The 25207-nt window shown below is 39.2% G+C and overlaps 1 protein-coding gene across 5 annotated transcripts in view; it reads left to right on the plus strand.

The window, feature by feature from the left end:
* WASF1 (WASP family member 1) overlaps positions 1 to 20810 on the plus strand; it is an 87362-nt gene extending 66552 nt beyond the window's left edge. For 4 of the 5 annotated variants that reach the window (XM_036380446.1, XM_036380444.1, XM_036380443.2 and 1 more), the window contains exons 3-9: positions 3325 to 3459; positions 12593 to 12746; positions 13481 to 13598; positions 14399 to 14571; positions 16295 to 16474; positions 17786 to 18423; positions 19898 to 20810. In XM_036380446.1, coding sequence (XP_036236339.1) covers positions 3325 to 3459; positions 12593 to 12746; positions 13481 to 13598; positions 14399 to 14571; positions 16295 to 16474; positions 17786 to 18423; positions 19898 to 20055 — 1556 coding nt within the window. In that variant the 3' untranslated portion in view covers positions 20056 to 20810. The remainder of the gene's footprint in view (positions 1 to 3324; positions 3460 to 12592; positions 12747 to 13480; positions 13599 to 14398; positions 14572 to 16294; positions 16475 to 17785; positions 18424 to 19897) is intronic. The other variant, XM_054514211.1, reaches the window with a different exon arrangement.
* The last annotated feature ends 4397 nt before the right edge of the window (positions 20811 to 25207 follow it).

The raw sequence follows: 25207 nt of genomic DNA on the forward strand, positions 1-25207 counted from the left end.
TCATGGGGAACTGTAATTCTCTTTATTGTGCTGTGTGAAACAACATAAGAGCAGAGTTTTTCAGCAAACCCATAATATTGTAAAGCAAGCCCATAATATTGTAAATATTCTGAAGTGTTAATGATACTTTGGAATATTCATTGTGTATAACGGAATTAATTTTGCATTCTTACTCTTCTGACATATTACCTATAAATTACGTGGAATGAGTTCAGCTTTGTTTACTAGAGTGCTTTTTTCTCACACTTTCGTATTTGAATTTGTGACACTTTGTTCAGTATAATCACCTGTAATTGTGTCATTTGTGATCCATTCAAAACTGAGGGTAGACTCCTATAGAATACACAGAGATGGCATCACAAATACTGGGTTATGTGTGTTATGTACATATTTATACATTCACATATAATATTCTTTAGAATGTAAGTTGTACCTTTCACAAAAAGCAAACATTTTGCTTTGCTAGAGGAAGCATTTGGTTAAATATACCTCTGGCTAAATAAAGAGACCACCAACACAAAGGTAGGTGGAGACATGATGGTTGGCACACCACTTCAAACACGACAGGTTGTTTTTAATGTATTTCCCATTTGAGGATTAGTGTTCATAAGCATAGGCAAATTATTCCTTGCAGTATGTTTGTGGCTGTATGCAATGTAATGAAAAGATTTCCAAGACAGATTATTTGCAGTTGGAGCTCATTAATGAGGTAGATTAATTTTAAGCCTGATGAAATGATACAGATAAAAATTTAGCCTCAAAATACACCTATAAAAGGGAAGTTACTGGATTTTAAAGCCCAGCTTCTAAATTAATTTTCAATTCTACACATGAAACTTTATATTTTATTTTAATTTTAGCCTGTGTGTCTCTGAATGTTATGTGAGTTATCTAATTAAAATTAATATTTCTGAACATATTATCTGAAATGCATTAAATTTTTAGTATCTGTGTATGAAAACTTCAACAATCTTGTTCTTAGTGGATCACATTTTTAAGTAATTTCCCTTGCTTCAGGTACAGGTTAAAGAACATAAATTTTTCAGAGTTTCAAGACACATATTAGAAAGTCTTACAACTCAACTTAGGTGCGTTGCCAGCTGAGAAGACTTTTACTAACTTTCCATCTGTATTTTTCTGTGGACTTGTGCTATGAGACAAAGGTTCAGAGTGGGAGTGCCTTTGATCTGCTTCTCATTGTGGCTATTAGCAGTTGCTCCAAGAATGACAGCAAGACAGCATGTAGGAAATTCCTACTAATCTCCCTGCTTCCAGCATTTTTCAGCCTGGAAGCCTCTCCAACCAGCTGAGGTTTGTCTGTGTTTCTTAATGCTCAGTGTGTTTCTTTTTCATGACTTTGTATCATTGGAAACTTTGATCTCAGTTTTTTTCAAGCAATTTTCACATATCTTAATTAACATGGATCCCAGCATAGAAGCTTAGTAAAACTCACCTTTCTCGACTGTGAAAACTGGTGATTTACTCCTATGCCCTGTTTTCTACCTTTTGAGGAATTATTTATCTGTGCCACTTCTTTTGTATGCCTCATCTGTTAAGTTTTCCCCAAACTGTTTGATTAGGGATTTTCTAAACTCTCTTGGAAATCTCAGTACATCATAGCTCTCTATGTACTTCTAAGCCATTCAGAATTTCCCTTTACAAAAGCTGTGCTGCCTCTTCTGACATGAGTCATCCAAATGTCTGCTAATTCAGTTCTTCATTATGATCTAAACTAATTTGTATGGATGTCAGGCTTATGGGTCTGAAGCTCTCAAGATGTTCCATGAAAAAGAATTTGAACCTTGTTTTTGTGTGTTTCAATGTCTGTAAGTGCAATTGTTCCTGATATTTGCTGGTCATTTCTTTCCTTTAGTTTTGTAATTTTTATATAGTCTCTTCAGTTTCTTTGGGCTTCCCACAATGAGCTCTTGCATCAGGGTCTCTCCAGTTCCCTTCGGTGGACACCAGTGGAAGGTGTTAAATTAGCTTGTCCACAGGGGTCTTGTCTTCTCTGTATTCCTTCATATTTTCATTGCCAGTCTGCTCTGCAGACTCCTTGGCAGGCTTTCTTATTCCTCATGTCTTTGAAGAAATATTTATTGTTAGTTTGCTAGTTGTTCCTCTTCTACTTTCTTCTTCGGTACATTTCTTCTGATACCGTTTTTTATATTCCATTGTGTATAGTCATGCTGGTTTTCTGTTGCTGTTACCTAAGTTAATAAATGGTATGTGCTGGCCTTGTGCTTACTGCATAGCATCTTTAAGTAGTTTCCACAGTACCTGAAGGGATTTAATTTTTGTTCTTTTGATGTGTTTATATAAAAATGTCCTTGTTTTTATGTATACTTCCAGATGTATTGCTCACCAAAGGCAGAATTTCCACAGCTATCCTTTTCTTTTATACCTGTCAGAACTTGAGTGCAAAGCAGGTAGTTAGAAATTTGTGAGATTTATACTTCCAAAACCAACATAAGTGCACAAACAGTACATGAATTACATATGCACATGTATCATAGAAGGCTTTGAAAGCTATCACATTGTATTTCAGAAGTGTGGCTACACATTCTGCTGTGTAGTCTGGTGGGGTTTTTCCAGTGACATAGGCAGACTTCTCAAATGGAGTCTTGAGAGCATTAGAAGCAGTATGGGGAGTACTCTGTAGCAGAGAAACCAATTACTGATCCTTTCCTGGCAATATTTGAATCTCCTGCTCTTTTGTGCTAAAAATATGATGTCCGTTGATGTGAACAAAAGAGATTTTTTTTGGTTGTTTGGGATTTTTTTTTTTACTTCAGTGTAAATGGGTCAGTTACTAGAATTGGGATTTTTCAAGGTAGGATTGTTTTAGTGTGTATTTTTGAATAGGCTGGTTCTAATTTATCTAGATATGAATATCTGATCTTCCTTTTTGTTGTAAAGTTCTCTGTACAGCAGGAGTGGAAGCAGTGCTTCATTTTGAGAACAGTGTTGAAGTCAATTCAAAGATAAGTTATCGCTCAGACAGGAGCAGCTTCAGATGTTGGAAGTTGTCCTTTTAGAAATATCCAAGAAACTGCAGTCTACTTCCATGCATATCAGCATAGTTAAATTATTTTATGGCAGCTGAATATCTGTCCTGTAATGTATTAAATAATTTAATTTCTGATAAATAAGTTGCATAGTAAGTATTTAACTTCTATTTGCTTTTCTAAAGGACTCTTAATGGGCTCAGTAAGTGCAGGTTGTTACAATGATACTCATGCATCTTAGAATTATTTAATTAAAACAGTAGAAATCATTTGCCTATCTTGTGCTATGCTTGAATATTTTTTTCCCATGTTTCAGGTAAATATGCTGAAGATATATTTGGTGAACTTTTCAATGAAGCACACAGTTTCTCATTTAGAGTCAACTCCTTACAGGAACGTGTAGATCGCTTGTCTGTCAGTGTTACACAACTCGATCCAAAGGAAGAGGAATGTAAGTTACCTCCTGCAGGGAGGATTTCTTATTTTGTCACTCAGACAGCACTGATAGGTGAAATGGAAGTAATAGTTTAAATCATATTTATAAGAACACACAGCAAAGCATCATAAGAAAGGTCCAGTTCAATTTCTGCTACAGGCTTTTTTATAGCCCTGAGCAGCTTTCTGAGCTCTGTGTTTTCATGGTTACTGAATGATACTAAAGAATTTACATAAAAATGGCTACAGGAGTATCTGTCACTTCAGTAGTATTGCATATTTAGAATATTAATAATATTATGTAATATTATGTGAATGCTTAGAGATAAGTCTATACACTTTTTTAAACCTTTCTATTAATTCTCATGGAATGTAAACATTTGTCCAAGTAGGGTTTTGGCATTTAACTTGTACCATCTTACTTTCTGAATGACATTCTAGTTGTATAGCTTCATTTATTACTGCTGCATAACCTCTTGGACTCTTCCTAAATAATTTTAAGTATTGTAAATATTGGTTAGCACTGAGAACACAAGTACTCTCAGAAGTCATCAGCTCATGCCTGTAAGGTAGAATTTGTATGGAATTTTAAAGGATGCCTAGGGTTTGCTGGACCACCTAATGCATAAATGCCATGAAGCTTTTTTGCCTTCATTGATATCTGTTGGTCACAGGTCAACTGTGAAAAATCTTGTAACCCCCAAAAAATTTAGAGTGTTCTAAACTATGTGGTTAAGACCTAGAAAGAAGAGGAACACCCCATCATGAAGAATAACTTCAGATTGCATGTGGGATCCAATTTTAAACTATAGAAAGCTGTTTCAGTTCTCAATGTCTAGATATAATAATTTTGTATTATTAGATTGTGTGATTACAGTTGTGTATACAGAAAATTGAAGTGTCAAACCAGAAGTGTGGTCTTCAGGTTGTCTTTGGTTATAGATGTCAGAATTTCACTAGTAGCAAAATTAAGCAAGGGGAATTTTTGATTCTGTATTTCGTGTGACATTAATTTTAGAACAGGTTTTGAAAGACAGCTGCTCACAGCTAGTAGCAGATTTTCCACAAAATCATGACTTGCCTAGGGGAATTCTTACATTAATGGGATTTTCCAAGTCTCTTGATAACTGAGCATAAATCACTCTTGTATACCTCTTTTTCCAATTGTTGTGGTTTAACCTGGCAGGGAGTTATACACCACACATCCACTTGCTCACCCCTGCTCCACAGTGGGAGGAGGGAGATAATCAGGGAGGAAAAAAATGTAAAATTTGTGGGTTGAAATAATGACATTTTAATAGGATAGAAAAGGAAGGGAAAACATCAATAATAATATTAGAATATACAGAACAAGTGATGCACAATGCAATTGCTCACCACCTGCAGTGGTGATGCCCAGCCAGTTCCTGAGCAGCAGCCCAGCCCCCAGACACCTTTTCCCCTGGGTTTATGTGCTAAGCATGACACCATATGGTATGGAAGGTCTCTTTGGCCAGTTCAGGTCAGCTGTCATGGCTGGGTCTCTTCCCAGCTCCTTGTGCCCCCCCATCCTGCTCACTGGTAGGGTGGAGTTAGAAGCTGAAGAGTCCTTGACCACTGCTCAGCAATAATAAAGCATCAGTGTGTTATCAGCATTATTCTCATCCTAAATCCCCAACACAGCACTATACCAGATACTAGGAAAAAATGAAATCTCCTCCTGCCCAAACCAGGGCATTTTTGCTATGATTGAATAATGATAAAAAACCCTTTCCATGTATGATAATAAATTGTCAGCAGTTGTAATCTTGTAAAAACTGTAACACTCTGGAATGTTAATGGCGTTTCCGCATTTACTCTTGACAGCCTAGTTTTGGTTCAAATCAGAAGGGGATGTATGTTGATACATCATATCTGATATGTTAATCATTCACATTTCCATGGAATGGAGAGACCATAGTAAGCCATTGAGTTAAAGCATCCAGGGATATTACACAATAGCAAGAAAATTGTACTGTGCTATGTAAAAGGCCTTTTACATGTTTGGCTCTAGGTTTCAGGACCAAAAATCCGTAACTATTTGATGTTAGAGAATTGCTAGAAGTAGTTTTAAATAGTGTGTAGTCCCCAATGCACCATACCAACACATTTTCACAGAACTGTGCATGCTGTACTGCATGCTACACTGCTGCATGTATTGCTACACTGTATAGCTAAAGAAAGGTACAGACTGCAGTCAAGGAAACAGGGCTGGGAATAGATCCTCACAGTGAAGTGCAGTGTGGCTCAGGGTGATTTGAACCTGATCCCCTGGATTTGTGTGTCACACCATAGAATGGCAGTGACTGCTTGTACTTCAGAGGGACACATGCAGTCCTCAGTGTCAGGAGCTGTTAAATTACTGTTTTTATTAACCTAAGCATATCCAGTCCTGAGCTGTACCCAGTGCTCCTTATTCACAAATGTCTGCCTGGAATGAGTCACCAGATGAGGACAAAGGAGATGAGGAGACATTTGATATGCTATTTCATTAAAAGTTAGGGATCAGGAAACTTTTTCCCTTCAGTTTTGGGCTTGACTTTAGAAATCCATCACAAATAGTTTAGGTTTAGTCCTAGTGTGGACTAGAATAGCTGAAGGATGTTAATGCATAAAGGGGAGGGAAGGGGGAGAATATTTGAATTTACCTTTTTTAACTCACTATGCAAGAATTAAGCAACTTTCAGTACTTCTACTTAGCTAACAGCATGAGTAAAATGGATATACTTGTGAAATGAGTCTCATCTGCTCTTTGCCAGGAGGCAGTAATAGAAGATTTAATGGGTTCCTTTGGCCCCATGCTATTACACAAGAGAAAGAAATTAAGATTCATTTAAAGCTAAGTGGCATGAACAAAAAGAGCCCAAGTCAGATTCACTAAACGAGATGCAGATACTTGGCAAGATGTTTCTGGTAGAGTCAGAGTGATAAAAAGCTCTGAATTTGTTTGAACAGTCTGTGTGTTTTCTCATTTGAATTATTACAGCATCTCTGTGAAAGAATAAAACCAAGGTTAAGATTGTATCTTTAGGAGTCTAACTCCTCATGACCAATTTTTCTGTCATAAAAGAGTTGCTATCAACTTGGTTTGCTTTGAATTATTACACTGTTTTCAAATTCTTGATTTCTCAATGTTATTAATTTAATATTTTAATAGATTTAAACAAATACTTTATTATTTTCATATACATGTGGGTTTTACCCTCAGAAGATACCAAACTTGTATGCAGACAAAAAGAAATCCTCTGCTTTCCATCAGTAAACTCGGCTTTATTTCAATTGTATGGGAAACAAACCCATATGTATGCAAGAGTAATATTTGGGGTCCTTTTAGGACTGAGAAAACACATTCTTGCTATAAAGTTGAACTAAGGTCAACAGCTTCACTAGCCCTGCAATATAAGGTGTCCTCATAGGTGAGAAAATAAATCCTGAGTATAGTTTCTTTGCAACCATTTTTCATTTTAGTATTTACTTTATAGTAAATAGTAAATATATAGTTTATAGGGAACATTACTAACTCTGTCCATATATATGCAAATTGCATCAGTAAAATAATACTTCTCTTAATTGATCAAATTTTCATGAATTTAATTGTGCATTTTAAGTGTGAAGTACTGCTGAAAGTGAAAAATGGCATAGATGTAGAAATCTGACAGTTTTGAAAAGAATATTAATTTTAACAATTACGTGGCTCTTTTTGAAATGCTGATACATGGTACAGCTCTGATGTATTCCTGAGGTATTGGAAAATAGTTTTGTACCACTCAGAAGTAAGTAATATCAGGGCAGAAGGAAAATTCATAAATTCAGAGTTTATCAGACTATTTTGGTATTAATTTAGTGCTTCTTTCATTGTGACCTGCCTAATTCTATTTAAACATCAAACCAGAGAGGATTTTAATCTCAAAGACAGTATATCAAATTCTTGATTTCCATAGCATATTTCTTACAACTGTGACAAGCAACTTAAATAAACCTAGTGGCAGAAGTGCTGTGGGTGAGCAGCCTGGCACATTTCAGGAAAGTGAATTGTGTTTCAGTAGGCTTCTGCCTTTGAATACATGTGTTGGTTGTTTTTCTAAACATTCTATAAGTATTGACCTGTCATTAAAACAATAGTAGTTCAGAAGTTTGGCCTGGACCAATGCCAGAAACAGATTTGTTGTTTTGCTATGGGGAAAGAGAAGGTAGCATTTGGTGGGGAGAAACCTAAAAAACTTGACAGGTAATTGTGGTCTGTATACTGCTGGAAGTGGGAGACTTCGTCAACTTCAAAATCTGGATACTCAGGCCATTGTGAGAGTTAGAAGGAAAGGGTAGCAAACCCCAAATTAAGGGGCAGCTCACTGTCTTTAGCCTCTGAAGAAGATTTTGCTGAGTATAGAAGAGTATAAATGTAATCTAAGAATGGGGAGCACATGAAAATTGGGTCATGATCTCCACATGTGCTGTATTAAGTGGAGAGTAACACTATTGTCAATTCATTCATTAGAAATGTTACCCTCCAAGGCAAATGAAGACTGTTAAATTATATAGCAAGTCTCTTTTCCTTGCACATCGCTGCTTAAAGAAAGTTGGATTTGAGTGTGTCTCCCTCTCAAGATTCTGAGCTGGTGGGCTGGGCTTCAACTGCTCTCCATGTTCCTTCTCCAATTTTCTTAGGCCCTTGATTAAATCTGTGGGTTATTTAGTAAGTAAATCAGTTTTAAATTAGTGTGTCCAAGGCTTAATAGTTCCATGGTAGGACCATGATAGTGCATATTTTGTGTATAAAAAGAGGGACAAAATACCATTTGTTAAACAATATGGTGGTTTTGTTGAGACTTACCAGCAGATTCAGTGCTTGATGCCCACAGGTGATTCACATCTTAATAGGACTTGCTTGTTCTACATGCTGCATTTGAAGCAGCTTCTGAGTCCTCCTAAAATGATTGCTCTAACATGTACATCTTCTTTTTGTTTACCTGTAGTAGTTAAGCTATGTACATTCTCTGTCCAAAAAGTCCTTGAGCTGTTTTGGAATTTTTTAGAACAGTATTTCAGAAAATTTCTATTTCTTGTGTAGGGGGCAAGCCCAAGGATCATGTATGATCTACAGAAATAATGTCTCTCTTTAGCAGCTATCAAATCCACAGTCAGAGTATTCTGATGGCAGAGAAACCTAGATGTGTGCATTCTGGTCATTGTTTAAATGGAAAATCATTAAAAGTATAAAATAAATAAGGTAGAAATCAGACTTTGAGATTGCAGTGTCTTTAGGAACTGATCACACAAATCTTTACCTTAAGAGAATTTTCAACAGCACCACTCCCTACCAATTAATTACCTTTAGTGGGAAATTTACAACTAAGTTATTTGTTTGAGAGTGACATTTTTTCCTCTTTGCACTTTTCAAATTGCTGGGTAAGATTTTGAACAGAGAAAGGGAATTGTATCAGGCAACCAAGTCCCTGATTTGTGTGAAACTTCTCCATGTCATTTAATTCTGCAGGGAGTCACAGCTGTGATATTCAAGAGTTTACAGTCTTAAAAGTTGCCAGGATGAAATTCTGCAAAAAGTATTAAGAGAACAAGTTTCTAAGAGGAATATATATGATTCTTATTTACTCTCTTTAGGAGAATGATATTTTTTGGCCTAGAACCCAATCATAAATTGTGTAGTTGAGTAACTGTAAAAGAATAAAAATAAATCTAGTAACTTTTTTTTCTTCTGGTGAAGTAAAATGTAGTACTTAATGTATTTGAAAAGTTAAACGTAGCTCCTTTCTGTCAGTGCTGTGGTGAGCTCTATACCTGACTTTTACTGCAAATTGGGGATTGCAGTTTAATGAGATGCTTGCCAAGAGATAAAACATTATTTAGTATGCACATTACAGATGTGCTTTTATTTATTTTTCACTTTACCCCAAAAGAAACACAGTTATTGTATCTCATCATAGTACAATTTAAATACCCGTCCGCCCCCCAGTGTGTTGTTGATTATAAGTAAAAATGGACTGGCATCTCTTTTTCAAAACCAAGTGTACAAAAGGTTTACAGTTTAGCTTTCTGACAGACAGTTTTTGCTTATGTGGAAAATATTGTTGTGCACAGAGGGTTAGATTGGCTGATATAATACATCTTTTCATACAATCCAAACAACAGACACAATAAAGACAAACAGACATTTGTTTAGATTGTTGAATGAATCTTCGAATTAAATTGTGAATATCTCAACATTTAAGGAAATTATTTAAGACCCCGTTTTTTGTTAATTGCAGTGAGCACAAGTGGTGTAGTAGGTGGACTTTCAGAAAAATATATCCATATCAAATTTAGGATCTTTGGCTGTACAAAAAGTTCTGGTGCTAGCTAGGAATTAAGCAACTGGAAGCCTAAATTTACCATCATCAAGTCAAATGCCTGCAGCTTTTCCAACTCCTCCTTCAGCTGCTCATCTCTTCTTGCACCTGAATTCATACATGCAATTTGTCTGCCCAGTGCCCTGGCAGTGCCAGTTCGTCACTCAGCCAGAGCCGGGTGGCTGTGGCACCAGCCAGGTTTTCACCTCTTCCCCCTGCTGAGGCTGTAAAGCGCGCAGGGCTCTTGTCTCTTTGCCAGCTGGCAAGCTGAACAAGTGGCTTTGGATCGTGCACAGCCCAGGATTAGGCTGGGTGTGTGACACGGGATTTACCTGATCCCTCTGGCTAGGCAACTTATATCCATGTCAGGATTCTCCCTGTGCTGCATGCCACCTCCTTCCCTTTCCTGAGTAATTCTGTCCTGATGTGCTCTGTTGGCTGGAATAATGGTGTGCCTTTCAGGGAATGCCTGGTACAGGTCATCAGCATAGGAACTGCTGCTTGAAATTCTACAGTGTATCTTTTCCATGAAGCCTTCTGCTGTGTGTCTTAGGTTTAAAGAGAAAATTATTATGCTTGTTGGGGATTGATTGATTGATTATTCTCTGGTGTGTTATCCCCTGTATGTGTGTACAAAATGTAGAGTTTTAAGCAAGAAAAGGGAAATTATGAATCAGATTGTCTGTGCTTGCTCATTGAAGAGATGGAATGCTAATAAGGAGTTTGTAGAACAGTGTCAATAATATGGTGTCACATACAAACCCTGTGAGGGTTTTAATATTAAACCAAAGTACTGTATTTATTTATTAGAACAAATTGATTAAGTTCATTGTCTTCAGAATGTACACAGGTTCAAAGAGAAGTATACTAAGTTTTACTTTTGTGGGAAATGTCTCCAATATATGACAGCTAGAAATCTTGCAGGATTGCCAAGCAACTCTGAGCAAGTACATTTGGTGTTATTTGTATAACCAACAACCCAAAGGAAAAGCATCTGAAGTATAAAACGATCTAAGACTTAAATTTTAGACTTAAATTTTTTAACCTCAGTTATTCTAACTGAACTTTTGCCAGCTGATAACAACCTGTACTTCATGACAGGTACAAAATATATAGGGTTAGTTATGGCTGCAGAAATACCTACAGAAACTGGGACTCCTAGCTGACATTCAGACATTATAATACTTCTTTCACACACTTAAAAAAGCTTCTGAGCAGCTAATTAAAGCTACTAAAAAGAATAAAAGACACTGTGATGAATTAGAACCTAAGGGTAAAAAGGAGGAAACTTCTCCAGGAATACACAACCTTGCCAAGCGTAATAAACTTCAAAAGCCAAGCTGAAAATCAAATAAATCCCATCTTTAGCCTCAAAAAGGATGTTGCCAATATGCTTAGGTAAGAAGACAGAATATTCCAGGAACTACAAGCCTTCTGGAAAAAATCCTGCTTTCTGCCCCTTTGTGATCACACAGTAGAAGTCCAGCTTGGTGTATGTACATATGTGTGTGAACACTTGTATGTGTTACAGGAACTCAAGTGAAAAACAGTTTTCAGCTTAAACAGGTTTTCTTTAAACTGTTGCCAAAGGCCCTAGTGGTAGCAGGGCAGGGGTAGAGTTGTCCTCTCATCTTGCATAAAGGGGCATTACTACCAATCTGTTTCTATGAAATAAACATAATTATTTATAGATAAAGTGTATGTGCTGAAAGTACTCTTTGCTACTATGTCAGAAAACTGTTTTCAGCATTGTTTGTGATTTTAAAGAAAGAGCCTAAGCTAATGAAAAGATCTGCTGCTTTATCTAATGGGAGTCTCATGCTGGTTGCAAGGGTAGCTTTTAGGCACACCTGGACTTCACAGGTGCAGTAACGGAAGAGCAGGGAGGGAGAGAAATATGAGACTAAATAGGTATACTGTTTCCAGAATTAAAAGTGCAAAGCTTATCAGTTGTGGTCACTTTTCCATTAATCTTTATCTAAATTTTAATGAAATAGAAAAGACTCTTTTGAAATTGAGAAAGATAGATATGTAGGCTTTACCAGGAGTGGATAAAAATAGTTGAAATCCCTGTTTAATGTGTTGTGTTCGTGTAGTATTGTTTTCCTGTGGATCTTACATAAAGGTAATTGATTATTCCTAACGACTATGCTTAAAAGTCAAGGTGGCTCTGAATTAGACAGAGAAGGCTCACGTTGATTAAACAGATTAAAAAGCATTTGACTATTTTCATGTGTTGCAACATAGAATTACCTCCCATTAAAGCCCATTGATCTCAGTAGCATAAGCTTAAGTGATTTTCTGGTTTGGCATCTCAGTGGGCCCTCAGTGGAACTGCTGCCTACATGCAAGGAATGCAAAGTTTGGCTTGCTGATGCCATAAAGGTAAAATCTATACCTCAAGGTAGAGAGCAGTTTTTAGTAGCAAAAGGATTTTGAAATGGAATTGGTAAATGTTATTAGGTACTTCTGAACTACTGAATGATATTTTACAGCTACAGTATGCAATTTGTTGAACTACTTAGGAGAGACAGAGTTCTGATATCTATTTAGGTGAGAAAAAATTTCCTGTGAAGCTAAATAGAGGATGATGTGCTAGAACATTACAGCCATGTTTGTCACACAGTCTGACAATATCTTGCCATGGCAATAGTGCTAGATGAATCTGTATTTGCTGTAAAAGGCCCAAGATGCAAGCAGTAGTGCTTTATATTTTAACCAACATTAGGCAATTCCAAACAAAATGTATCTGGTGGGATTTTTTTAAATTGTAATATCCCCTTTCAGTGTCACTGCAGGACATTACAATGAGAAAAGCTTTCCGGAGTTCCACGATTCAAGACCAGCAGCTGTTTGACCGCAAAACTCTGCCAATTCCTTTGCAAGAAACTTACGACATCTGTGAACAGCCTCCTCCGCTTAACATTCTCACCCCTTACAGGTTAGTGGAACAAAATTAATCCAAATCAATGCCCAGCTTATTTTATGTAATAGAGAGGATATATTCAGGCACCTTGCTCACATGGAGTAGCACTTGGATATTTAAGGAGCCAGGCTAGAAAGCTGTGAAGCTGCTGGAGGAATGAGAGCAGCAGAAGACATTGTAAGCATTGAAATTTTACTCCATTTTACTCAAATCTTAACTTTGTGTAACATGGTAGGAAAAAGTAGTTTTTAAATTCTGTATTTATTAAACCATATAATGTACTTGCATGTGAAGTGAAGAAATTAAACAGGTAAGTGTGTAGAAAGAAGGGTCTTCAATGGAAATGAATATTGTTTGCTGTCCCAGAGATTCAGTTTGAATCAGTAGCTGAACATAAGCAGCCACACAAAATTGCTCAATATTTTAACAGCAAGATTTGAGTTATTGGAGTGGGAGTTCTCTGATTTATGACACACTTTTCTTGTTGTTGGTTTTTTTTTTTTTTTTTTTTTTTTTTGTCTGGAGCTTGTGTTAAAGTTATCTTTCTAAAATTAGGACCTTGAATGCCAGGAAAGATAGTAAAAAGTGCTGGTGCAGGAGGTCAATGATCACCTCTTTTGTGTTCCTCAATAAAACATTTCAGGTCTGAGATACTATATATTCCTTAATATGCCCTTGCTTTGTCTTATTGTTTGGATTCATGTCTTGTCAAAGAAACAGTATGCTCTATTTGTGTCACTGTATTTCAGGGATGATGGAAAAGAGGGTTTGAAGTTCTATACCAATCCTTCATATTTCTTTGATCTGTGGAAGGAAAAAATGTTGCAGGACACAGAGGACAAAAGAAAAGAAAAGAGGAAGCAGAAGGTACATATGTTAACTTTATATGGCTTCTCTTTGTTTTTTCCTAGAAAGGGTTTGCTTGCAGATATGGTACTTTAATAGCAATCCAGACTTGTCAGAGCCATCTATTCAACTAAAGCTACTTGTATTCATTCAGTTCCACCAACTTAAACAATTAAATAATAATAATAATAGCAGCAGTAGTAAAATATTATAGAAGAACCTAAAGCTTTCATGCTGTCTTAACATAACCAACTTTTGCCAGAGTTTGTAAGTACTCTAGCAATGACTCAGAAAAGAAGGAGGAATACAGCAGGAGTAAAGAGTTTCACTTGAACATTTATTTTGTAAGACAAAGTTTTGACAGTCTTACAGGTGAAAAAGCTTGAATGATGTTCTAATAGATATGTTTAAACTAGAAAGAAATTAGTAGAATAAAACACGTTGCTTATATTTTCTTAAAATTAAACAAGCACTTTTGTAAATGGTAATACTACTTTTTTATTTGACCATTATTCTGTATGTTTCATATGTAGTAGAGAGAGTAAATATGAGTGTCAGATTTATAATTTGATTTCAGACTTAGAATGCAAAGCTACTTAAACAGGTATTTTTCTCCATATTATTCAGGTTGTTAGCCACTAGTCTGATGTTTCTGGCTCTTACAAGTCTTTCTGGTCTACATATTATGTTTAGCCTGAAAGCAAATTTTTCTTGCATTTGAAATGAGATTGTTTTTCATAATTTTGTGGCTGATGTTTATATGCAAGTAATTAAAAACCACTGTCTCAGTTGTCAGTTTTGTTTGCACAACTCTCCTACAGCAGAAAAATTTAGATCGCCCTCACGAACCAGAGAAAGTGCCAAGGGCACCTCATGACAGACGGAGAGAGTGGCAGAAGCTAGCCCAAGGTCCAGAGCTGGCAGAAGATGATGCTAACCTCTTACATAAGCACATTGAAGTTGCTAATGGCCCAGCTTCACATTTTGAATCAAGGTTCCTTTTTGTTTTTTCTATCCTTTATGAAGTGTATTCATACTGTGTAGTGAACGTGCATGTGAAGTGGTCAGTGATGAGATGCTACTGCTCCCCTTGAAATGCACTGGAAATCACTGTTTTAGCTTCATCAAAACTCAGTTTTGAAATTCTTAGTGTGTCTATAAAGGAGTAGTTACTATGTTGTTGCAAATCCCTGATTTGATTGACATTTCTGGTTATAGCCTATTACAAAATCCAACCTGTTGAATTCTCATTTCACAGCATGTATTTGCTGGTGGCTAAAAGTAGCATTTCACATGCCAAACACCTGCTGTGTTATGCTTCTGGTCTTGGTGCAAAATCAAGTCCATTTTACCAACCAAGAAACATCTAATAGCAAAGAGGGCTGACAAGTAATGTTAGGCAATTTGGGGATAATTTTTGGTTTGGGGGTTTTGGGTGTTTTGTTTTGTTGGGTTTTTTTTAAATTAAAAAATATTCATTGTCCTCCCAAAAACTGGTTAATTTTTTCCCCTATCTGTGGTCAAAAGCACACCATGAGAGTATTTTGTTTAGCTTTGTAAGGCCTTCAAATAAGCTCAGTAGTGATGGTGAGCAATTTATGACAACACTAGGAGAGAGTGTTTGTTGCCTGAAAAGTAGAAAAACCTGCTTGTAGAAAACTTAGCTCAATTCAGAATGGAAAATGCTCTCAGTGCGTTTCACTCAGTGGGGTACAAGTTAAGTTATGGTGATTAGCATTTTTCTAGGAACAGCTTTATAGAATCTCTGTAAGCTGCTGTGTCAAGTCATTGGCAGAAACATCTGCTTTCCTGCTGTCCTTTTGTTATGTTGTATGTTGGGTTCCACTTTAGACATACTTGTTTTATATCCAGGACCCTGGCCTAAACCTTGATTATCTCAGTACTAGTAATGCAATTATTAATAACGCTGAAGTGCTTGGGAGCACTGCATGTGCAGAACATGTTGTTCAGATACAGAACAGCACCATACTTTGAAATAAATGAGAAAGATTTTCACCCCTGAAGAATTTAATTGGCTTAGCTACTACAGGGGTGGCAGTATGTGGAAATGTAGAGTCTTGCTCTACTTGTTGGAAAGTGTTCTACAAACACTTTTGCTCTGAATTTAATAGAATTTTTTTAAAATAAAATTCTGTAATTGAATAGTTAATTAAAATTTACTAACTGATCAGATCCTTGAGGTGTGTCTTAAGTTGTCATTAACAAGTTGAATCATCTTTATTTAGTGCTAGTACTCAATAGTAGATATTGATTGAGTCCTGTGTCTATTAAAGCAGCAAGTTCTCTGTATGTATTGGAATAAAGATTCTCTGACAGAAGTTCAGCTAAATTATTCAGTTGTAAATTCTACCATGAAACATCAATGGATGTTTCATGAATGTGGTAAAATAAGAGGAGTTCTGATTGTATTGCTGTGTTTATTTAACTCAAAATAACGTGTCTAATAAACACTGAGGTCACACGCATACTGTAGAAACTATCTGATATACCTGTCAAAATCAAACCCTTGAGCTGCTAGAAGTAATAACAGGGAAAGTGGGATGAATTATTGAAAAGCCACACTGTATAATATGCAACACTAGTGGAGAGAAGATACTTGCATTCAGAATCAGACTGAAGTGTAGAACAGCGGATGAGGGCACCAATACTGCCTCCTGCTGAAGGTGAATTGGATCATTTCTCCCTGTTTTTTACAGATCCCAAGCCTACGTGGACCACATTGACGGGTCATATTCCCTTTCTGCCCTGCCCTACAGCCAGATGTCAGAGCTGCTGAGCAGAGCCGAGGAGCGCGTGCTGGTCCGGCCCCACGAGCCGCCGCCGCCGCCCCCCATGCACGGCGCCGCCGAGGCCAAGCCCGTGCCGCCCTGCGTCAGGTACCGGCCACAGAGGCCACGTGCACTTCTCCTGGGGCTGGTTTGGTTATCCACCCCCCTGCTAATAGCTAATAGTCAGCATTATTTCTGTGCTGCCCATGAATCCCAGCGTGCCTGCAGGAACAGGGCCGCGGGAGCTGGGTGGGAAGGCCGGCACCTAAATCCCATAGGGTGGAGAAAGGCCTCAGCTTGCCATCAATACTGCGACCGCATTGCCTTCTGAGTTAAATGGCAAGACCAAAAACTATATGGAAGATGCTTCTGTGAAATATGTTGACATTTCAGGATGTAGCTTTGGAGTTTTGGAAATTTGTACAACTGAGATGTGTTTCAGCCTACATGAAAGGAAGAATATATCACAGTAAGACAGCTGTCAAAACTATGTATTCATTGCATTTGCTAAATTGTAAGTGCTTCTCTCTCCCAAAGTGGGTTTTTTTTTCCCTACTTCTTTGTACCTTTTCAGAAGTGGATACATACATAGAATATTTTCTAGAGGTGAAAATTTCTTTGTCACTCTCCTATTTTTTTATACCAAAAGCCTTATTTTATGGTCAGGCACATACAGCTTAGAATAGGGGATAGCTAATTCAGATGGGGTTGTTACATCAGCAAGATGTTAGTCTCTTGAAATGGGTGATTTTTGCTGCTTAGGAGATCATACACAAAAATGCATAACTCTTTAGATTAATTTACCACAACAGTTTAAAATCCTCTAGTGGTCTTTCAGGAAAATAAATTTACTGTTCTCTCTTGTTTCTTCAGTTCACCTATTTATTGTCCTGTAATGAGTATCTAGCATATAACTGTACCTCTCTGTATGCAGTACTGATGACTTTTAATATTAGTCTCACTCATTTTTTCATCACACCTTAAATATATATTTCAAATTAACTTGTTCTCACTGTTTGCATTGTTTTGGTTTGGTTTTAAAGTTCTGTGAACCAAAACAGTTAATCAACTGCTAGTTCCCTGACTTGAGAAAAATAATTTGGGTTTACTTAGGGACAACAGGGAAGAATTATATCAAAGGTATAGGAAATCTTTGATCAAGATGCAGGTACACTGTATAAGAACATAGATTTGGTTAATAGCTGAATTTGAGCAGAGGTCTTTTGGAAACCTTGCAAGCTCCATACTGAAAATTAGACATCCTTATTTATGAGGTGTGGGCAAACACCCTGAAATCATCATAGTACATAATGCTCTTTAATGCCCAGGTTTCAATGTTCTAAAGTTGCAGAAGTTAATCTATTACTATTTTTCCACTCTCTAGCGCTAATAACTTTGTTCTGTTATTGGATGTTGCAGTTCTACTCCTGGCTTGGTAGAAAATCGTCCTCAGTCACCAGCAACAGGCAGAACACCGGTGTTTGTGAGCCCCACTCCTCCTCCTCCACCACCACCACCTCTTCCATCTGCTTTGTCAACTTCATCATTAAGAGCTGCAATGACTTCCACCCCTCCACCCCCAGTCCCACCCCCACCACCCCCTCCCACAGCTGCTCTGCAGGCCCCAGCTGTGCCACCTCCGCCAGCTCCTCTCCAGATAGCTCCTGGAGTTCTTCATCCAGCTCCGCCTCCAGTTGCTCCTCCCCTAGCACAGCCCTCTCCCCCTGTCCCCAGAGCCGCCCAGGTGTGCGAAGCTCTGCCTGTTCACCCAGTTCCTCCACAAGCTGAAGTACAGGGACTTCCTCCACCACCCCCACCTCCTCCCCTGCCACCTCCTGGCATCCGACCTTCCTCCCCTGTCACAGTTGCAAACCTTTCTCACCCTCCTCCTGTTCTGCACCCTCCTCCCACAACCATTGTCCCTGGCCCTCATGCACCCATAATGCCTCCGTCTCCACCATCCCAAGTGATTCCTGCTCCTGAGCCCAAACGCCATCCTTCAACTCTGCCTGTGATCAGTGATGCTAGGAGCGTTCTGCTGGAAGCAATACGGAAAGGTAACGTTGGCTATGAAGCAGCAAACAGAACAGTCTCAGAAACCTAAATAGTGACCTTTGAGAGATGGAATATTTCACATGTGTAAGAAGCTAGAGGAATGCATCTTAAGTCTGTTTTCTATCCGTTACAGTGTATGCATTGCCAAGTAGACAGTTTTTTTTCAATTTGTAATTTCACTTATCAGATGTTTAGTTTGGATGGCAAACCTGGTTCTCTGTGGAAGTTAGATTACAGAAAAAAGTACGTGTGTTTGTAGATGATCTGTGGGTCTGTGGAGATTATCTTTCCATTTCTGTTTACCTGCAAATGTAGCTGTTTCTGATCATCTACAAATTGTGTAGAAGACAAAAACATTGGTTTTCACAGACTATTAGATAAAGGCGAAACGGATCAATTGGCATTGGAATTTTGATCATCTGTCACTGTATTACAAGATATAAGTGACATTCAGAAATCATTGCTGAAGACCTCAAGCTGTTAAGTATCTGATCTGGACACTGATCTCAGTGCAGTAGTGGAGCAGCCTTTGCATTGCAAGGTGCCCATAGCAGAGTGCAAGAGAAAGGCAGAGCTGCAGGGCAGTGTTTTCCTGATGATCTCATGAGGAGTTCTGTGTGCCCGCTGTACCTTTCATCTTATGGTGCCCATGGCCAGGAAAATCCCCACTGGCATCAGAACACACATTGGTGTGTGCTGCTGTTTGATGGTGGGGTGTCTTTCAGTAGTTAAGATCTCTCAAGTGTTTCAAGTCCTACATTCTTCTTCTCTTCCCCTGCACTGTAGCACAGCACAGAATCTGTATGGTACTGTAATATCAGCAGACAGGCTATAGCACTAATTCAAAATATTTTTGCATGTCTATATGCACGTGAATTGATAACATCATTGAGGTCTAAAGAAATGTTGACAACAGCTGAGTACAACAGGCGTGCATGAACATGCGTAGAGAATGTCAGCAAAAATGAGAAAATAGAGCCTGCTGGTATAATCTCGGTGATTGCTGAAAACACTTTTGACGGAGTCATACCCAAAAAACAAAGGCTTGAGTTACCACAGCTTTGATCTCCAAGTAATACTTTATCCCAAACCAAATCATTACATGATAAAAAACAGAGTTACAAGAGGTCCTGTCTTGTTAGGATTTTCAAATAGCTGTAAACTTACATTAACATTATGAATAGAGAGTCTAGAAAATGCAAATAGCAAAATGGCTTAATCACTTAGAGTGGTACTAAAAATGTATTTTAATGGAAAATCAGAACCAGGATATTGTAGTAGACGGACTCAAGATCTTGTCTGCCTCTGCAATTCTGACATTCTTCTCTTTAAAAGCTTGACAAAAAAAATTCTACCTGAGCAGGACAGCATCCTGCGTATTCATTTTTGATTGCAAAGCATTCTGTGAATCATGACCTAAATCCATTTGCAGTGGTGAAGGAGGAGGGTGACATGTTTGTGCTCTGATGTTCCCAGGCATTCAGCTCCGCAAAGTGGAGGAGCAGCGGGAGCAGGAAGCAAAGCACGAGCGCATTGAGAACGACGTCGCCACCATCCTCTCCCGTCGCATCGCTGTGGAATACAGTGATTCAGAAGATGATTCAGAATTTGATGAAGTAGATTGGCTAGAGTAAAATTATTACATTGCTGTACACTGCAAAATCGAATGCTAATGTCCATTGTGGTGCTTGTTCTTTGGAAGTTTGATGGTCATTTCTAGTGTTTTTTGTATTCTTTTCTTAACATAATTAATCCATGTTTTTCTACTTTTCAGTTTACAAAGAGCTCCTAGTGCATCTTCAAAACTAAATGTTTTACAGTGGCTTTTCTTACACATCTCTTTTGAAAGAACATACTTTGTTCCAATAGACCACTAAGTATTAAGCATGGGCAGCTGTTGGTAGAGTAGCAGTTTCAATTTTTTGGCATATCTTAACTGTGCACTTTGTGAATTTTAAGTTGATGAAGGCAACTGAGATTGACATTCCAAGGGCAGCTGTATGTACTAATGAGCCTTATTCCACTTCTGATAGTGTTTTAAAACAGTAAACCTAGCTATCAAAATATCACTGCCTCGATCACACCTGTATACTAAAAGTACATATAGTTAGCAGCACTGAACACACTGAAAAGCAAATGGATCTTTGGGGGGGTTTATTATTGTTTTATTGTTGTTTTTAAATAATTATGGCCTTATTTGAATGTTTAGAGATTCCCCTTCCCTTCTTCCCTCCCAGGTACATATTGTGTGGTACTATTTTTGCCTGCATAATAAAAGTTTAAAGATTTTTTTTTCCCCTTGTGAAATCTTTTGACTTAAACATGCTGTGTAACTTATGTAACTGTTAAAATAACAGTTTGATTTAATAAATGGTTCATTTTAAATGTTCCTGGGTGTTGCTCTTTCAATGAAGCCTGCTTTTCACTGGTATACCTGAGAGATCCTTGGTTTTCAGGTATTTAATCTGTGGTGTACAAAGTTAAAGTATTTTCCCATCAGTGTATCTTGATGAGATGCAGCAGTTAAAATCATGATTGATGAAACATGATTTTTTAAGTGCTGTCTAGCAGTGCAGTGCATGTTTTGCACATCTTTTGTGTTTCACTTCCCTGGAATAACCCCTTCAAGTCTGAGCACATAGTCAAAAGCCTGTTGAGAAGGGAAGAATGAGAGGGTGCAAGAGCTCTCTTATCCTGTGATCTTGTTCCTGGAAGATGGAATCCTGTAATAGAGGATAATAAGTCTTGAAAGTCAGATTGAGATTTCTGAAGGTGGAGCATTAAATGTTCTATGTGTTACAAACCAGCTTGCAGGGACATGTGGTTGTTAGCCTTCTCTTGGAATTGGGCAAAACTCCTGAGGGATACACCTGGGGTAGGAGCTGTGTACAGCAACGCTTCCAGCTTCACTGTCACCATCTCAGCCTCCACTGTGGTTTTGCACGTGGTCTGACCTACTCAAACTCTCAACTGCAACAGTAACACCTTTGTTGGCTTTGTGGAAGAAAAAATATTGTCACAATTAGTGAATCTGCATCTTTGTAACTATGGCTGCAGATCTGTGTTCCCTGCTCTCTCTTGAGTTTTTCACAGTAACACCATCTGTTTGTTCTGTTGTTCTCCATTGACTTCCCAAGTGTGTGTCCTTCTTAACCCCTCATTGTAATGGTAAAGAAAGGATGTCAGAGGCACTGCTGCATATTTGATAGTGTTTCCTTGGATCTCAGTAATCCTAACTCACCAAACCTAACTTGTCCAGAAGCTAAATGTGGGATCCTATTGATGCAGCTGTAAAGATTTGAGATCATAAAGCAAAGTGCATTGTATGCAACCACAGCTCCCCTTTAGCCAGGGACTGAGATCTGCACTCCAGGCAGCTGAAAGAAGAGCACGTCCCTGAATTTCATGTGTAGTTAGTTCTGCCATTCACAAAATTACATTTCAACTGATATTTATACCTATTCCTTGCACAAGTCTCTATAAACTCCTGGTTTTTCTGGTGGGTATCACAGAAAGCAGCCTACATTGTCGCTTAAATGGAGCAGCAGCATTTCTATACCCAGGCTCTAACTGAATTAGAGCTTCTCACCATCATGCCTGCATAAGTGGGTGTGCTCTGGTGTCCAGGAACGGTGAACTGCATATAACTTACATAAAGTGAAGAAAAAGGGAAGAAATTAAAGCAAAAAAAACCACCCTTATTGTAACTGCAGCTATCACATAGCAAACTTGAAGGTATTAAAAAAAATCCTTATTGACAAATAGTTGTTATTGACCTGTTTTGCTGTCCTGCTGATTAATAATATCCCTTCCAAGCTGGTACCCAGGGCAGATAAAGCACTCATGTAATATGACACAGTCACACGAACAATGAACCTTGCCTGTGAAAAGTCAAGAGTTAAATTCAGTTAACATTTCAAAGGCAGGATTCTTGGCCTTCTGCCACTGCTACAGCTATCTGCCATAGCAACTGGTCTCCAGATAGCAATAGCATGATTCACTAGTAGCAAGAGGTGATTGTTGAATTTGAATATTTGTGTTTGTAGATCAGCTCCCGAGCCGTGCATTTGCAGTCTCGATGATTTGTGTCCCTCTTACTGTGGTCTCCAGCCGCCTTTCTCATTTGGTAGAACACTGTGCAGAGGCTGCTGGACTCTTCATGCCTGTGATTAGATGTGTAATAGATTGTTGATTGCTTTGTCTTGTAAGGTACTAAATCAATACTTCTGTATTGAACTGTTTACGGAGTCTGTTGTTTACCTCTGTACATTTGCAGCAGCTGGTTAAAACCAAGGCTTGAAGTCTGACACAAAAATAATGTGTCAGTAATGTTCCATATAAGTGAAGAGAAACCTTTGTCTTCACCCTTTTCTCAAACTGTAATCTGGGACAGTTAAAAATTATTTACCTCTCCTACTGAGATTTGGTGGGGGGGGGGGGGAAGAACAATATCAAGTGCATAGAAGAAACAAAATCTGCTTGGTGGCAGATGACTAGGGAGGTGCAGAATTGGTCACTCGGGGGTTTTATCAAAAGATAAAACAGTAATGATGCAGCTATCATGGACAAACCAAAACCAAATCAGTAAATGGAAGAGAACAAGGACTGAAGAAGCAAAAATTAAAAAGAGACATAATTTTGGGGTTTTTTTGTAGCAGTGTGATATGAACAGTAACTATTAAATACTAGATATTATTAAGGGATTATGTGATCTCTCAGTAAACCGGGATTGAAATCAGGAGGCATTAAAAGACCTTTAGTTGATAAAATTATTCTTTTGTGCATGTTATACAGGAGTGCACTCCTCAGGATTTAGGTGGACACTGACACACCGTTGCCCGTGCACAGACTAACTGTGTTCCTCAAAAGGTGCCCTGGGACCCAAGTGTGCCAACAGGTACCCAGAGTCCCCAAGGCCTTGCAACAGACTCATCAGGATGATGGAACTATCCTGGCTTGGATGCAGCTGCCCCCCCTGAAGTGCATCCCACGGGATTTACCTGGGGCTGTGAGCCTTTGTCTGCCTGGAGGATGCAGATGGGAGCAGACTCTGCCGTATCTCGGTGTCCCCAGCCCAAGGATCCCCACGAGAGGGGTTCAGGACATGGTGCAGAAGGCCCTGTTTGGCAGGCGGGTGCAGCTCACAGCAGCATTCCCACAGCAGTGCGGGGTTACAGCAGCAGCCAGAGCCCCGAACCCGGCACTGCCACAAACCACGGCACTTCCATGAGGAGACGCAGAGGCAAAGCCTCGGCACAGGCACTGCTGCCCGGGGCTGCATCAGCGAGATCTGACAGAAATTCGACTCGAGCTCCATCAAGTGTCCGCTTTGTCTCCTCAGCTGCAGGCCAGGATGAGTTTTAGTCTCCCCGATTCTCTTCTGCAAATGCGGGCATTAAACACCAGGAGAGGAATCACAACCAGAGACCAGGGGCAGCAGCAACAGCGATCTCCCTTTTTGTCGCCTCTGCCCTTTTTGTCCCCTCTCCTTTCCCCTCCTGGCCACTTTTCACACTTGAAGGATTCTCCGGGCTGGGAGTCTGCCCACAGGAGCCTTTCGCACGCTCTTTGGGGCTGCAGCTGGGAGAGACCTCCCTGGTTCCCAAACTGCTTCTTGAGTACACACCAGCCCTCGGTAGAGGTGAGCTCCCTCCGCCCGTCCTCTGAGCTGCTTGGGACTGCTCTTTCCTCCCTCGTCCAGCCCTCATGAGCTGGGTCGGGTTTAAGTGTTTAAAAGGCAGGTTCCTGGCGGCTCGGGGATTGCTTTTGGCAGCAGGCGTGCAGAGAGCGCTCCCGTGAGCCGGGGACTTGGCCGGCAGCTCGCAGGGCTCAGTGAAACTGCCGAGGAGCAGGCAGGGCACGGGGACCTCATCCCATCCCAGCTGCTGCTGGAAGAGGACACACGGACAAACCTCAGGAAATGGGCACGGGGGTACAGAGCAGATACGGGCGAGGCTTTTCCCCCCTGCTGATTCCTGTGCCTGGAGAATGGGCTCTGCCACATTACTCATCGCTCATGTTCCTCAGCTGCCAGCACCCCTTGACAGCAGCATCAGTAACAGCCTCTAAAGAAAATTGCATCCATCCCATTTCGTCTAAATTCTTATTTTTACCGTATTTGCAGGCTCTGAGCAATTGCTCCAGCTACCTTCCTTTTGACAACTGGAAGTGTCTGGGTACAGATCAGAGAAGTCATCAAGCATCTCTCACCAAATGGGGCTGAGTATTCCACTTACGTTTCTTTATCTGGTGGCTCATAACTTCCCTTTCAGACACAAGACAGCTGAGTGCCCCCTACAGACAGGTCGTTTTCATTTCCCACCTCCCCCATTTTAATGCCTTCGATGTCAGAGTAATCTTTATTGCAAAACTTGTGACATTTTCGCACAGTTTCACCGCAGTATTATTCCAAGAAAAGCTGAAAAAAACCCTCCCTTTCATGAGATCTTCCACTGTGTTTTAGCCACTTCTACTCCTCTGCAAGGCATTTCCTTCACCACAATTTTAAAATCTCAGAGCAGGTGTCCTTCTCAACCCACCCCAGTGCTTCCTGTGGAACAAGATCCATGCTCAGTGTGATATTATCACAGCTTGATCTTGCACTTCAGTATCAGCCAGAAATAACTCCAGAAACTGCCTGAGACTTCTAACCTTGTGAGAAAGCAGCTCACAGCCTGGGTCTTGGCATGCTAGTGTAGTTTAGAACTTCCCCTTCATGTCAAGAAAATTCTGGAGGCTGGATTTTTCCCAGTTGCATTTTGGCAGAGCCAAAACCAGCTTGTAAGC

This window comes from Molothrus ater, chromosome 3 (genome assembly GCF_012460135.2).
Source record: "Molothrus ater isolate BHLD 08-10-18 breed brown headed cowbird chromosome 3, BPBGC_Mater_1.1, whole genome shotgun sequence".
In the NCBI taxonomy this organism is placed as follows: Eukaryota; Metazoa; Chordata; class Aves; order Passeriformes; family Icteridae; genus Molothrus; species Molothrus ater.